The 16232-nt window shown below is 33.3% G+C and overlaps 1 protein-coding gene across 4 annotated transcripts in view; it reads right to left on the reverse strand.

Annotated features, from left to right (window-relative positions):
- Positions 1–4044: 4044 nt before the first annotated feature.
- The window catches only part of EPHA7 (EPH receptor A7), a 180207-nt gene continuing 168019 nt past the window's right edge, over positions 4045–16232 (reverse strand). For all 4 annotated transcript variants that reach the window (XM_056125477.1, XM_056125476.1, XM_056125475.1 and 1 more), the window contains exons 15-17: positions 8789–8982; positions 6843–6998; positions 4045–4744 (exon numbers count right to left, since the gene is read on the reverse strand). In XM_056125477.1, the coding sequence (XP_055981452.1) occupies positions 4630–4744; positions 6843–6998; positions 8789–8982 (465 nt within the window). In that variant the 3' untranslated portion in view covers positions 4045–4629. The remainder of the gene's footprint in view (positions 4745–6842; positions 6999–8788; positions 8983–16232) is intronic.

A 16232-nucleotide genomic window follows, 5' to 3' on the forward strand; every position in this document is an offset into this window, starting at 1 on the left:
TTGAAGGGACTTTGACACAAAGCCAAGAGGACACTTTCCTTCAGAGCAAACCGAAAGTTTACTTGTTTTTTATCACTTGTGCCAATACTTCTAATTTTTAGTATTTAGGAATATTATCACCTTTTATGTTGTCTTTCAGCCTTTTTTTAAAACTGAATTTTCTTTGCAGCTAACAATATAGCACAATAGCTAAAAACGAGGATAAAAGTATTTTAACTAAAAATAGTTACTGGTGGTGATCATATATATTTAAAAACTAATTATTGATATAACATTGTTGTCTACTATTTTGGTGAAAGTGCATTGGGAGGATAGTGTTTTGGGACCCCTTAATACATCTAGTATCTTTTCAGCTCATTTGACTGTCCCTCAGCATCAGAGGATATGTTGCTTTCCCTATTCCCATCTGTGCCCTATATCTTAGGCCTCCATATTTTTTATGCATTTTCATTAGGGATGTTTGGGGAAAAGCCAACATTTCAAAATTGTGTTTGAATCTCAGTTCAGGCTTGCCTGAGATTCAGCATCACTATGTGGTAACCAGAGATAGCACCTATTCTAGCAATAGCAAATTTCATTGTTTGAAACATTTAGTTTTTTGTCAAGTTTGTAGACCTTAGTGTTGGCATGCTACAGAATAGGTAGTGCATAGTTTTCTTCTGTTCAGGTACAACTGGTCTGATCAAGAGTCAGTATGATGAAAAACCCAGTTAGGAAAACCAGATTTTCACACTTCTCATTTTCTTTGAATTACATGATAGTGTTCAACAGCATATAAAATGCAAAAACCTTTCTAAGAAGCCATATTAAATCAAACGTTTAAAATATTTCACACTGTTCACTGAAAACATATTTCCTTTCTCATGAAATATTCTTGTTGGCACCACGTGGGTTAAAATGAGTTGAAAACGATTTTATAATGTTTGATAGGATAGCTCTTTGAAGACATAGTTATTACCTTGTAATATAGTGGAATTAAGTCAGTGTGTAATAGGATGAGGTGAAGCAAGGCATTTTTTTTTTCGTATTTTGACTAATCCAACAAAACATTTCAATATAATCTTTATTCCAAAGAACTTCGGTCATGATATTGTGTCAGAAAATGAAGCGTGAATAAGGGACATAAAGAATCCACCAATGACTGGAGACAGGGTTTTCTTTACATTGTCTAATAGACTCGTTTATTATTTTAAGCTGGTAAAAAGAGACTTATGATTCGTGTTGAAGAAAGAGATATTTGTGCTTGATACATTGAAGACACTGTTCAAAAGCAGTTTGTCCTTATAAAAGGATGACCCCTGTATTAATTCTTAGGCAAGGAGGGACAAATTCAACCAACAAAAAGCACATCTCGCCCCGAGTTCCCCATGATTCCGCCACATATAGCAAAAAAATACACATCAGTAATTTATTTGAACATGCACATCAGAGAGTAGCACAGTTCTAGGCTACCCAGGAAACAAAAGGGAGATTATCAGCATTACCTAAATTAAAAAGAGAGGTGAATCACACCATTTTAATTGTCTTAAAAACACGGATAAGAGGAGCAATTAAAATATAGTCCTAAATAGTACTAGCTAATGTAGATTACATAAGTATACAATATGATTCAACTAATAGTGCTCTGACAAGCATAAACCACCAGTTCTAGTAAACGAGGCCAGGTCCATTGCCGAGAAAATGTTAGATTCAGATGTAATAAAAAAGTACTTTTATTTCAGTACTGAATGCAAAACACAAGTCAAGTGTGAAGACAGTGTTCTAAAAAAGGTGGCTCTGTTAAAGCAAGGAGGCCATTTCCTTTTGCATTTTTAAAATTTTTTTTGAATTCTCAGTTTGACATTTGCTTTCTCTACCTTTCCTCCCCTGAGCACTAATTTATCAAAAGAAAGTATTTCAAGGTGCAAGTTTTACATTCTTATTGTTTTACCATTCCGTCTCTTTCTGGAAGAGAGTCTTACAATCAGCATTACAATGTTAATTCTTTAACTCTGAATATCTGTTTCACATACATGTATCTCAAAATCATAATGTTAATTGGGAAAAGAAACCTACAAACAAGAGTGATGTACTCATACACTTCCTATTGTGCTGTGTGTCTTTCCCATCCCTTCTCCCCTTTCCCTGTAAAGAGCTGTAAAAAATTTAAGGCAGATGAGGTATATTGCTGAAGAAAAAAGTTATTTTTGAAAAAAAACTCAAAAAAAACTTTTATTCTGCCCTTCTACTCAAGAAAGACTACTCAACTATAAATCTAGAGCTAGAAAAAAGCAGGAAAGACACCGTTTGCATGTACCATACTATGTCTTCTATTTCTAGAATGGCTTTTTGTTAATTTAATTTTAATAGAAAAAATAAGCACCTTAAGCTATGAACAAGAAAAGAACTTCAGTATTAGTGAGTCTAGAATCCAAAAGGAATTAAGAACACTCACTCAAACTCTTTCACTCATTCTCACAAAGGCCAATGCTACTGATTAGAATTGTAAAGTGCTGTACTTAGTATAAACACTTGTATACACTGCAGACACTGAAAAATAACCCTCAAGCACATTGTGTTATAGTTCCAAAAATATATTTACAGTCTATTACAAAGATTACAAATGGAAGTGTCTAGGTGACTTATTATGCTAATTAAAATTACTTTACAGATTATTTTTCCTCAGGGACAAAAACATTTTAGTGAAATTAAAATGATTTTTCTAGTCAATCAAAAAATAAATTAAAATATCAAATAACACTGTACAGTGAGCTAAAAGAAAATAAAAGGATAGGGAAGGTTTTGGGAAGCAATCCATTTGAGTTTTTCTATAGCCATCTTTGGTCCTAAATGTGGGAAAACACATTATGTAGCACTGAAAATACCTGTTCTTTTGTGATGCTCTGCAAGTAAAATAGAAAAATATAGTGCATTTTTAATGTATCCAGAGCTCACTACAGAGAAATGTGTGTACAAAACAAGACAGTATAAATAAAATTTACAAGTTTTACAAAGAAACATTTACAGATTTTGCTTCTGTTATTTGTTTGTTTGTGGATGCCCACATTATCAAACAAGACCAATTATGACCGATCCCTGGGATCTTTTTCTATTAAAATCATTATAAACAGCCCAATTCTCTTTGGAAGTACAACAGTTCAATTCTGGGGTAGTTCATGATTTTCAAAACTTTTGAAAGCATTACTCACAATATGTATACATTCCTGAAATATCTATAAAGACACATTTAATTATTGCTTATGAAAGTTTACACAGTAATCAAATAATATGGTTTAATAAATAAAGCTTAAGAAAAGAAAAGCCAGTTCCTCTACCTCTCCCTTAGATGGTAAAACATCCTTTTTCATTTAACAAGCGTCTCACTCAGCGTTCACAAATAAAAGACTATTTTTCAGAACTGCAAGAGTGATATTCTGTGCAGCAATTTGTTTTTGAAAGGTGAAAATTGTGAACTGCCCCTTTTAGCATGCTTCAGAGTTTCTAATATAAAACTTAATTCTTTCCTTTGTATTTGGACTGCATTAAACAGAATAAGGGTATAAAATTTACATTAACTATCCCTTAAAATTCCTAATGTCAGGATACTGAAAAAAAAAATGATGTGCTCAGATAAAATTTTAGATAACACTGGATAGTTTTTGCTTTCAGAGACTTGTCTTCATCAGTCTTTGATGAATCGCCTCATTTTTGTTAAATATAGTCATAAGCCTACAATTTGAGTTAATTTTAATTAAATTCTGTTTAGTAAAATCATTCTATAAACAATCTGTTAAAAGTGCCTTATAGTATTTATGGATCATTATTGCTTATTTTCATTGAAAAGATAGTTTGTTGTCTGATTTTTACAAAAAAATTTCTTTTTAAAAAATATCAGAGCTCTTGGCAACTTGCATTTGCTTGACTACCTGCCAATTAGCAAATAATAGTAAAAACATTACTAATTAAACAAAACAAAATGGCACAAAAAAGGATACCAATGTTCTGACAGATATGTCTTCATTCATGCTGTATATGTGCGTGTGTGTTTGTGTGTCTGTGTGTGTGTGTCTGTGTGTTTGCGTATATGAGTGTGTGTGTTTTAAATTTGAGATTCTGGTAAAGGTACCCAGTGTAATAAGTAATGTGTCATCGATTAACACTAAAAAGGTCCAAAGCTATAAACAACTTTCTAAAACAAAGTCCTTATGAAGAATAAACACAAATGATCTTAAAAAGGAATAGTCGGAAATCACATATTTAAGGAAAATATTTCATTGATTTAACAATAAGATCATGATTTTATTTGACAAATATATTCTTTCTTAAATTCTTTATGTACATTTTAAAAAGTCTATAAGATAAAAAGGAGGTTAGAGAGCTCAAGGTGTTTGGATGTTTTTCAGGTAGTACTTTGTTTATTGTCACTGCTGTTTTCCTGGCCACCAGTGGTGGATCCTAAATTCCCTTTTTTTTTTAATATATTCTGGTGGCACTTAGGAGTTCAAGTCTATAGGTGCTTCTTAATTTTTCTCTTCACTGCATGAAGGACCCAGGACATCATCTGTCTTCTAGCAGCATTCTATGCATATACTGAAAGCCAGTACTGTTCTCTTGCAGTCCATAATCTCCCTCATAAGGGAGAAATGCTTATCACACTTGGATACCAGTTCCATGTAAATGTAGCATTTGTGCTCTCATAGTCTGAATGCTGCTCATAATTTTCTTCTGATGGCCAACGAGTGTGATCCCTAAACTCATCACATCCCTGAAAAAGATAAAATACATTTTTTGTTAGTTACCTTATGAATAATTTCTTTGGCACTAAACTATCAACTCTTTAAATAATATGTTTGTCATAGATAAACAGCTTTTATCTTAGTCTTCTAAGTATGACAATCATATTCCTGCCATTGGTTAGATTAATGATCTATACCAAGATTGAGCTTTGTAAAGTAAGAACCGCTCAGATTCTCAACTTGTCATACATTATTTTAAAACTCAATTGAAATTTTGTGTAAGAAATAAGAAGCCCTCAATTTATTATTAAATATCCTCCGCCTCCTTGGAGATAGAGTCTGGCAAGCTACTGAGAGTATCTCGCCCGCATGGCAAAGCCTGGCAAGTTCCCCATGGTGTATTCGATATGCCAAACACAGTAACAACAAGTCTCACAATGGAGATGTTTCTAGACCTGCTTGAGCAAATCGATGAACAATGGGAGGACAGTGCTACAGTGCGAATAAATAAAATTTTACTTTTTTTTTTTTTAAAGTATTGGGAAGTAAACCTAGATTTCATGCATACAAATGTGTACTTTGCTACTTAGTTGTATTCCTGATCCAAAGTTTTGTATTTTTAAATCCTAAATTAAGTTAAAATTTTAATTATTGAAACAGGGTACTGCATAAATATAATATTGGTTGGCCTTTAGTAAACTGAGAATCATCAACAACAATACAACATTTTTTTACTGATTTTAATCATTGTATAGAAATTCTAAACTAGTATTGATTGTATACTTAACTCTAGCTTAGTTATAATTTACATTAAAACACCTTTTAATAATACAATACTTACATTTAATATCTTGAATTTGACATAAGCTAACCATATCTGTATGCAGTTTACCTTGAAGATAGATTAGATTGATTGAGCAAAGTAGACTGAGCTTAGTTTATTTATAAGCAGCTAAAATCACCAACAGTATAGTGCTAGAATATTTCAGTCTCTGCCAGTTCATAAGACCTTGAAAAACACAGTTTTTGCAGGGGTATAAACTGAATTGAGGACAGGGGTGGATAAGGGAGTAATTATGTCCATTCTACCTATGTGGTGACAAGAAAACCAAACAAGGCAGTATTTATAATTTAACACATATTAAATTCATATACATGTTGAGAATAACTAATAGCCGACATTCCTCTCATCTAAAAAGAAAAAAAGAGTGATCCCTTCTCAAAAGACTACATAAAGAGAACCCAGCTAACAGAACCTTGGTAATTGTTCTCCATTTTCAAACACATTAGATGAAGAACCACAAAATCCATAGAGTTATGTGGCAAACATAAAAACTGAGGTTCTGAGATATTACATTTTCCAAGGCCACACAATCAGTGATTGTGCAGGAGGAAAGGGAATTTAATTATTTCTATTACACTTTATACAATCTAAAAAGTTATTCTCATCAGGTCCCTCCCCAGGTTTAAAAAAAAAGTCAATCACACACCTTCCAAATAAATTAAACTTTTAAGTTATGGTTAATTGAGTTAAACTTCTTTAACTCTACCAAAAGGAAACATATTGGTTATCATTATGCATTTGGGTATCAGTAAAATGATCAATTTAATATAAAAATGATAAAAGAAAGTTTTGCAATGGAGAAAGGCTCCCCAGTGAATAATAACAAAAAGTATGAAATAATTAATGACAAAGTAAGTATAGTTGGATAGTATATATAACACTGATTATTTCTTAAAAAACAATTAGTCATTATTTAGCTAGCTGAATCAGTTTAGGAAAGAATGAAACCATTGTTTGAGTATTAGCCTGCTGTTTGTAAAACAACTGACTCGCAAAACACAATTTTTTAATAATACAGGACTATATACTATATACGACTTTAAATAAGACAGGACAGTAAAACAATTGTGTGTAAAACAAATGGCTGCATTTAAATGAGACTTTAATGACTTAAGGTTCAATGGTCTACAAAGTATAGAGATTTTCAGAATATGAACTCTGAAATGTCTTTCTTCCTGAATTTGTAGTTCAGATAAGTTACTATACAGATAGTGGCCTAACGTATAAAACTGGAATTGCACCTTGAACAATCCTTAAATATAATTTTATAAACTTAATCTTACTCAATAGTCATCCTGGCCACTGATTCAAGGGAGTTGTAGCCAGCCGCTGTGAAGTTATCTTTATATCTTTCCATTTTAATAGCTTGTAGCCATTCTCCAACTGAACAAAAGGCAGTGAAGTCTGGAGTGTTTTGATCCAAAAGAGGGCTTATTGGCCTAGATAAGATTGAAAAATGTAAAAGAAGTTTTCTTAAGAGTTATCAAACAAAGACTATCTTGGCTCATAGCAAACTAATATATGAAGAATAAAACTGCAAACTGCATATCTTCATCAATGCACACAATAATAGACATGTTAACAAACATCTAATACATCCAGAGACTTGATAAAACTCCAAATTTTATATCTTGTTGAGATTTCATGGCAGTCAATCTTCCATAGATTTTAGAAAATCCACTCAAGTTTTTAATAAACAAATATTTGTTATTTTTCTAATACAAAACTAACAGAGTAGAATCAGCATCTTCAGCTATGAAGTGATTTGTTCAGACCACAAGATTGCTACTGAAAGCACTGTACTTACTCTGAAGTACTGGTATCTTGTGAGCAACTTTTTGTGTTTATATACTTCCACAAAAGCCCAATTACTACTACAAACCAGGGCATCAAATTATCTGGCAGCTGAACTTGAATAACTACTAATGTGCATTCAGTGGAGCAAGGCTTGTGCAAAAAGAATGAAAGGAGGTACACTGGACTCCTACTGGGTATACCACCTTCATCATATACTGGATTACTTTCATGAACTTTAACTTCACAGAACCATTTTACTAAATATTTCAAAGTAAAATAAAAAAGATGATATGTGAATAATATAAATATATAAAATGGTACAAATCAAAATCACAAATCATCCTGTTATTCATCGATTGCCTCGAGCAGGCCCCAGTAACGTCTCCTTCATCCTAGCCCTGAGATTATATTCAAGGCTCTTTAGGAGAATGAGACCCATCATTGTTACTGGTCTTTGGCATATTGGCTATGCCACGGGGAGTTTGCCAGACTCTGCCGTGTGAGCAGGCTACATTCGGTAGCCTTCCAGTTTGTCCAAAGTAGGAATGAGATAATAAGATGTCATAATACGATGTCCGGGAGTTGGGTTTTATAGTCTCAGAGTCTTGGCCGCTGATGGGATTACACGGCGCCAGGGGGCCAGTTGGTGGGTGTGACCCCCGCCTACTGGAATTTGGAGGATCTAGGTGGAGGATGCTTGGCCCAAATCCGAGCAGGCTTAGAGATCTTGGCCCCGGAACCCATGTGACTTTGTCCCTCTGCCAGTACCTTCATGTGTGCGGAGAGTGGTCTTAGCATGGTGGTGGCTGGTCCTGGAGGTTTTTGGCTGCCGGAGCCCTGGTCGGGGCGGGGAGGAAAGCTCAACCCGCTCCCCTCCAAGGGGCCCCGGTGGCGAGGACAGTCAAAATGGTACAAAATTGGATATTCCACCCAATGACAAAAATCCCTCTTATGCAAGTTTTTTAGAGAGCCAGAGAAAACTGTAACTTTTAAGAAAATAAACAGTAATACTTAGTAGGTCTCTTCTGCATCAATTTAATTAAGGTTAGTCATCTGAAAATTTAAAAAATTAAAAAAATCAATGGAGTCATAATTTATCACAAGCTATAGCACAGCATGTAGGGCATCTGCCTTGCATGCGGCCCAGCTGGGTTTGATTCCTCCACCTCTCTGAGAGCCCAGCAAGCTACCAAGAGCATCCTGTCCACACAGCAAAGCCTGGCAAGCTACCTGTGACGTATTAGATATGCCAAATAAACAGCAACAAGTCTCCAGTGAAGACGTTCCTGGTGTCCGCATGAGCAAATCAATGAACAAAAGGAGGACATTGCTATAGTGCTGTCACTTTGCAATGGGATGGATCTGAGGAGTGCAATGCTTCATATCGGTATTTTGATTTCTCCTTGATTCCATTTGTTTAGATATTTCTTACCTACTACATGTTCCCAGGGGTGTTTTCAGACTATTTGGATTCCTAATCATTTTGTCTAGAATTCCAACAATTTGTTCAAACTTTGGCCTTTCAGCACGCTCCTTCTGCCAACAATCCAGCATCAGCTGGTGCAGACCAGCTGGGCAGTCCATGGGTGCAGGCAAACGATAACCTTCTTCTATTGCTTTAATAACCTAATAACCAAGAAGACATGAAAGTACTGCTTACGAAAGTTAATTATAATAAGAGGACTTACCCAGTAGGCAAAATTTTTTATCCAGAGAAGTGTGAAATACATTGCTTTGCAAGACTTATTCCCCCACCCCCCCAAACATCCATGTACATTAAGAATATTATCAAGGGGTATATAAAATGTAGGAAATGATGACATTTTCTGGTTAATTCAGCAACAGGGAGAGCAATTAAGTTCACCCAGGGTGCAATAGATGGAAAGAAATTTAATGTCAATCCAGAAGCTCTCGAAATGAATGCTATAGAAGGATTTTATTTATATGTAACTGTGAATAAATTTTACTTTTTTAAGACTTCAAATGATACTTTTAAATAAGACATCAAATTTCTGACTCTATTATAACAGAGAATATATTTAAGCATGCTGTTATTTAAATTATATAAAGCTTATGCACTTATGAACATAGAATTGTGACACAGAGTGGTGTGCTAGAATCAGTTTATATTGGTTCACAAGGATAATTTTCTCACTTCCATCTCCAAGTTCTAACTGAAATCTAACTGAAATGGGTGCACAAGACTGAGAGAAGGATTATAGAAGAAAATTAGGAAAGATTACAAATCTATAATTTCTCACTCATAGTGTTAGTTGTGAAACATTATTAGTACACCACTGTCTACACACCGAATAATAGAATAAGACTGTATTTATACATAATTTTGAATTTTTATAAAAACAACCTTCATAAGCATTTATATTTTTATATAAAAAAATCCAAACAATATTTATTCAGACTTATGGGGCTGGAGTGATAGAAGAGCAGGTAGGGTGTTTGCTTTGCACATGGCTGACGCTGGTTCAATCCCCGGCATCCCATATGCTTCCCTGAGCACTACCAGGAGTAATTTCTGAGTGCAGAGCCAGGAGTAACCCCTGAGCATCGCCAGGTGTGACCCAAAAAGAAAAAAAATCAAACTTGTTTATATTTATATGGAAAGACAAACAAATCTGAATCATTAACAATTGTTACAGATCTGTGGCCAGTTGCATTAGTATAGCATGTAGGGCCTTGCAACTGGCAAATTGAGTTTGATTCCTGACGCCCCATATGGTCTCGTGAGTCTACCAGGAGTGATCTTGGAGGAGCACAGAACTAGGAGTAACCCCTGAGCACAGCGAGGTGTTGTCTCCAAGACAAAACAAAACAAAACAAAAAATAAATGAGAGAAAGAAAGTTACAGATCTGAGCATCACAGAGAAATTTAAGTAGTTAAGCAACACAGATAAGGATGTCTTATAAAAGCTTCAAATAACTTTCAAGGAGGATTAACAAATTCTTTGTCATTGACTGAAACGACGGCAGTAAAAAAAGGAAAGAAATTACTCAAAAATCAAAAAGAAATAATCTTGAAATTTTGAAAGAATACAGGTCAAAATTTGTTAGATAAAAATGTTAACTCACTGTGTATCTAACGATCATTCAATAAAAGAAAACAAAATTTTAAAAAGATAGTTTTAGGCAAACTAAGCAATAGTAAAGTGGGTTAGGCTCTTGTTCTGCAAGCAGCTGACCCTGGTTCAATCCCCAGCACCCCGTATTGTTCTCAAAGTCCCCAGGTGTAACTCTTGAGCACAGATCCAGGAATAAAAACAGCCAGGTGCACTTCCGCTCATAGAAAAAAATAGCTCTTTGTATTTTGATTAATTTAATATTTGCGACTATAGAGGACTTATGTGTGTTTATATTCAAGAAGTGCACATTAATGTGTACAGAGTTATAGTATGGAACGCACAAAAAGCTCCTATCAATACATTTGAAGGGAAAACTGAGAGAAGATTCCTTTTTTAAGAGAGAATTTTGCATATGCAAGTGGATAATTCCCCCCCCCCCCACACACACAGGTTGAGGAGGTGGCAGGACCCGGAGGTGCTCAGGAATTATTGCTTTCTCCAATCCCAGGGATCATTTCTGGTGGGGCTCAGGGGAAAATATGGGGTATCTGAGAGTGAATCTGGTCAGCCAAGTGCAAATTAAGTACCTTGTCAGCTATAATATCATTCTGGCCCCCTGCAAGTTGATAGTTTAAAAGGTATAGTTTATGTACTTAATTATAGCATTTTTCAACAAATACTTTAAGTAAAAGAATCCTTAACCCAAATTAACTACTGAACACCAGATTGAATGTCCTGTACATTTTCTAGATACCATCTATACTTTTAAAATTGTATCAGATACTTTATTTGTTGTTACTGTGTCTGGCATATCGAATACTCTCGGTAGCTTGCCGGGCTCTCCGAGAGGGGCGGAGGAATCAGGTTACTATATCCTCAAACCTTTAATGTTTCTATTAATGGTGCCTATAGTCATCCCAGCTAGAAAGCTGAAATGAAAATGGACTCAACTATTCCCTGTTTGATAGTCAATTAGCATTTCATGGCAATGCTCCTTCCTAAGTATGATAAATGTTTAAATGCTGGAAGTATTTTCTACATGTGCACGCCTACACATATCCCGGTAGTGATCATGACATTTCCCCATACTTAAGCCTTTACAAAGATATAAAAAGTTTTTTTACACTATGTGTCTTTTATTAAGTGATTTATTTGAGTAACAATAATTATGAAGAAAACAACTTAGCCTAAATGACCTTAATACATTTCAGTGCTGAATGCTAATAAAGGCCACATGGCAAGAATTTTTTCAAAATCCTATTATGACACTATTACTACAATTATTGCATATCACTATAAACACTGCCCTAAAAATACCATTAAAAAGTTGTATGTCATATAAACATATACAAATTGTAACTCTACAAGGATAATAAATATATGTATATATCATACTATATATAATATATAGGAGGAATAAAATTTTAAAGTACTGTGCATGTAAAAGTTTTCATGTGGCTTTGTATAACATTACTGAGACAGAAGTACTCTTGGATTCCAAAGTGCTAGATACTAAAGAATTCGGTAAAAGAGTAAAATTAATGCATAAACTGTGAAAAGATGCTTTGTTCTTTAAACAGAAATTCAAGCTGAGAATAATTAATGTCTAAAATACTGCATACCACAAATTACCAAATGATAAATCAGGATTGTGTTTTCACTTGTGGAAACATTGCCATCTTTATGCTTGAGACAAATTATATTTGAATATCTGTAGTATATTTTCTAATTTGATAGAACTATTGCATGCTTATAATCTTAGGGGGGGTCATTATTTTCTAATGAATAGGTTAGTTCTACCTCCTAACCTATATTTCTGTATCTTGTCTTCTGAAATCCTGAAAGGAATAAAAACAGTAAAGGACATTCCCTTCCTTTCTTTCCTTTAAACTATCTTTTAAAATGTAAATCTAAATCTTATCATGATTAACCTACACAATATTCTTGAATAGACCTTTAAGCCTTTGTCATACCTTTATAACACCTTAGCTTTGAACACAATATAGTCTTAAGTCTTTGTATCAATGAATAAAGTACAGTATAATTAAATGCTTCTTACAAAAATGACAATCAATGAACTCCTATAGTTGTTCCATTATATTATAGAAATTTGATGATTTCCAGGAGCTGGAGAGATAGTACAGCAGAGATGTTCTTGCCTTGCACAAGAAGACCTGGGTTTGATTCCTGGCACTACACATGGTCTTCTACATCTGCCAAGAGTGATCCCTATGTGTAGAGGCAGGAATAAGCCCTGAGCTGGGTGTGACCCAATACCAATCCCCCGTAAAATAAAGAAATTTGGTTATCTGTTTTATAGCAGCAAACACAATATTTATCTCAACGCAGACTGAAACTTTTAGTTCTGATATACATGGTGACTTATACATCTCTAAAGACTCTCCAGTCCAGTATAACATTTAAAATAAGAGATGCAGAACGAACACTGAACCCTAAACTTTTCATTATAATTATCCCTGTACAGGAGCATTAGAGGTATTTGGTTGGAATTGTAGAGAGTTCTGAACCAGCATAATCCAACTAAGGATGAACAGGCTAAGAGGTGTAATTCAGGCACAAACTGAATCTTGAGATTCTTTGGTTTTACTTTAGTTAACTGCATTTTGTTTCTAATTGGGAAAACAAAAGTTCTGCAAATAGTTATAGGTGCATTAGAAACAAGAAGATATTTGTAGGATATCTGAAATTATTATTCATAAAATTTTAAGTAATTTCATTAAGTATATTTCAAAAATATTTTGTTTATGAGAATATAAGAAAAGGTTTAGGTTTGCCTGTCTAGGTATAGCCTTATTCCAAAAAAAGTAAAAAAATATATATTCATAGGTAATTTTAATACTAGAACATTCCCAGAGTTCCAGAAATTGATAGAAACACATTTTATTAAAAAAACACAATAAGCTGTAATCGTTATAGGTGTATACTATAAAGCTATATAATAAGATTACTCTTGTAATTAAGAGGAAGGGTATATAAAAATCTGTGAGATATGACCTATGATAAAAAAAGCAGGATGCTAGGTAAATGGCTCTGTTTACTGCTTATATCTGTATGAATTTTATTGAACCTACCACAATTAGACATATTTTGTTCAATGAAGTTATTTTGGATACCATTTATAGGATACAAAAAAGGTTTTAAAAAACATGCAATATTAAAAAAAGATATTTTTTATATTTAAAAATGATGTATTTTAAAGGATAAAATATATTCATCTTAATTTTTTATGAGAGTAGTTTTGCTACTCAAAAAAAACAGGACTTAACATTTAATTGGAAATAAATTTAGTTATAAGCATACTATATTTCATAGCTTTTAAATAGTTTTAATGTCAATACCTTAAATACATACCTTGTATGTTTCATATCTTTATGAAATCTTGTGACTTTGTATTAATAAAATCATTTATTAATCTCACTTAATAGGTTAATTAAGGGCTGGAGCAATAGCACAGCGGTAGGGCATTTGCCTTGCATGCAGCCAACATGGCCGACCCGAGTTCGATTCCTCTGCCCCTCTCGGAGAGCCCGGCAAGCTACCAAGAGTATCTCGCCTGCACGGTAGAGCCTGGCAAGCTCCCCGTGACGTATTTGATATGCCAAACACAGTAACAACAAAGTCTCCAATGGAGAGGTTACTGGGTCCGCTCGAGCAAATCGAAGATCAACGGGAGGGCCTTTACTTTACTTTAAGAGATAAAACAACTTGAGTTCTTGAAATAAAAGTATATATGATATTTTAAAAATTAGTAATTTAAAAATGTATTTGGATTATTGCATAAATTAATTAAAAGGGTTTGTCAATATGAAATGAAAAATATTTTATTTATGCAATATTTAAAATGGGTGACTAATTTATATATACAAAGATTTGTCTTTAAAAGGACATTAATCAAAAGGAATAAACATCTAAAGATTATTAATAGGAATGCATGTTTAAAATGTATTTGAAAATGCTGACCCTCAATTAATAGTAAATAATCATATCTGTCTCTATTTCATTCCATTTCATTGAAAACTCTAGTTATAGGCACATGGAAACTTTCAAATGAATCAACTGGTACATCTATTTGGGTGTGAGTGTGAATAATTTTTCCCATGTTTTATTTACTGAGATTGATTTTTCTTCATTGATTTCAGAAGACCTTTATCTATTTATTTAGAATCATCAGAAAAAAGACTTAAATATTCAGCCAAGAATTTCGGAAATATTTTACAAACATGCCTATCTCTATATGTCCTGCTTTTATGATACCATTTGAAAAATTAAGGCATATTACATTTAATATTTTAGTAGTCTCAGAAACCTTTACAAATTCCCTGGTAATCAAACTTAATAAAATATAAAACAAATTCCTTTGCTTTGTATATAAATCTAGATTAATTAATAAAAATTTAATGTCTCTGAAATCTAATGAAAGCAACTTTCCCAGTAAAACATATGCACAGAGGATTTCCATATATACGAGAGGGCTTACAGAGCTTAAGTTTTCTGTGAACACTTGCTAGAGACTCTAAGGAAAGTGAAATTATTTTTTATCTGAATAAATTATTTCAAATTATCAATTTTCATCATTTGCATACTGAAAATTGCACAGGTAATTGTTTAAATGACACCTTGTATCATCCTCTAAGAGGAATTTAGTATCAACTTCACCATAACAGTGTGCTGTATAGGTAATTTCAAAGTAATACAAAAGTGTGTCCAACTTTACAAAAACAGACCTTCAAGTAAAAACCTTGCTCAATAATTTTAGATCTTTAAGTAAAAAATGTGTTCAATTTCCTAGGTCAGGACTAAATGTAACAGTAGGCATAATGACTATTATTTTTCTCTCTAAATAATTTTAATTACACATATGTGGTATTATAATTTTTTTAAAAGTAGCTAAAAACTTTTAAATGATTTAAAATGAAGATTTATTTCTTCCATGCCACTTCTATTTGTTTTTAGAAGTTAAGTGAACTTTGAATTTAAGTCATCTTATATTCTTGTCATTCCTTTATGTTTGAATATAGTATAGAAGGAAGGTGTCAAAAGAAATGAAACTCTACTGAGTGTCTAGGGAATGTAAATATTTCTCTTTCTGTGCCCCAAGGATTTGTTTGCCCACTTTTTGACAGTCCATAAAATCTTTGACACTGAGACCTGTCAAATATTAACAACTTTGCTGCTGCCAAACGGACTCATCATTTAGACTTATATCTTTGAAAAATAAAAGCAAAAACAAAATAAAAAATTAAGTTTCATGCCCTGACTAAAAATAGCAACATACTGAATTGATTTATAATCTCTGCTTTTTAAAAGGCTGTGAAATTTGCATTTAATGCAGACATTTGCAGAAAAATGTACCCAGAATCAACTTACTAACATACAATCTGACATGAGTTGTCTGCAAACAACTATTCCCAAGTTTAAGGAACCATAGAACCTGACAAAGGAAGTACCAAATTTAAAAATAAAAACTGATTAATTATAACAATGTTACTTTCTTTAACTTATAAAATAAAAACTTTTACTGCTATCTACACTGACTTACAATACCTTAAGAGTTGCCTATACCAAACAATTTTGCTAGTCACATACTTTTTTAAAATGGTAACGTTGAATTGTTCAAGCATTATTTTTTTAATCTTGTGATAAATTCTCATTTGTATTGCTTCCAAAAAACATCAGTTTGTCTGAACTCAACCTTCATTTCAAATCATAATCAACATGTGTATCTCTGCCAGAAGTCTCCTTGATAGCATCACCTTGGTATTCTCCAGGCACCTGAAC

This window comes from Sorex fumeus, unplaced genomic scaffold (assembly GCF_029834395.1).
Source record: "Sorex fumeus unplaced genomic scaffold, SorFum_2.1 ptg000054l, whole genome shotgun sequence".
Classification (NCBI taxonomy): Eukaryota; Metazoa; Chordata; class Mammalia; order Eulipotyphla; family Soricidae; genus Sorex; species Sorex fumeus.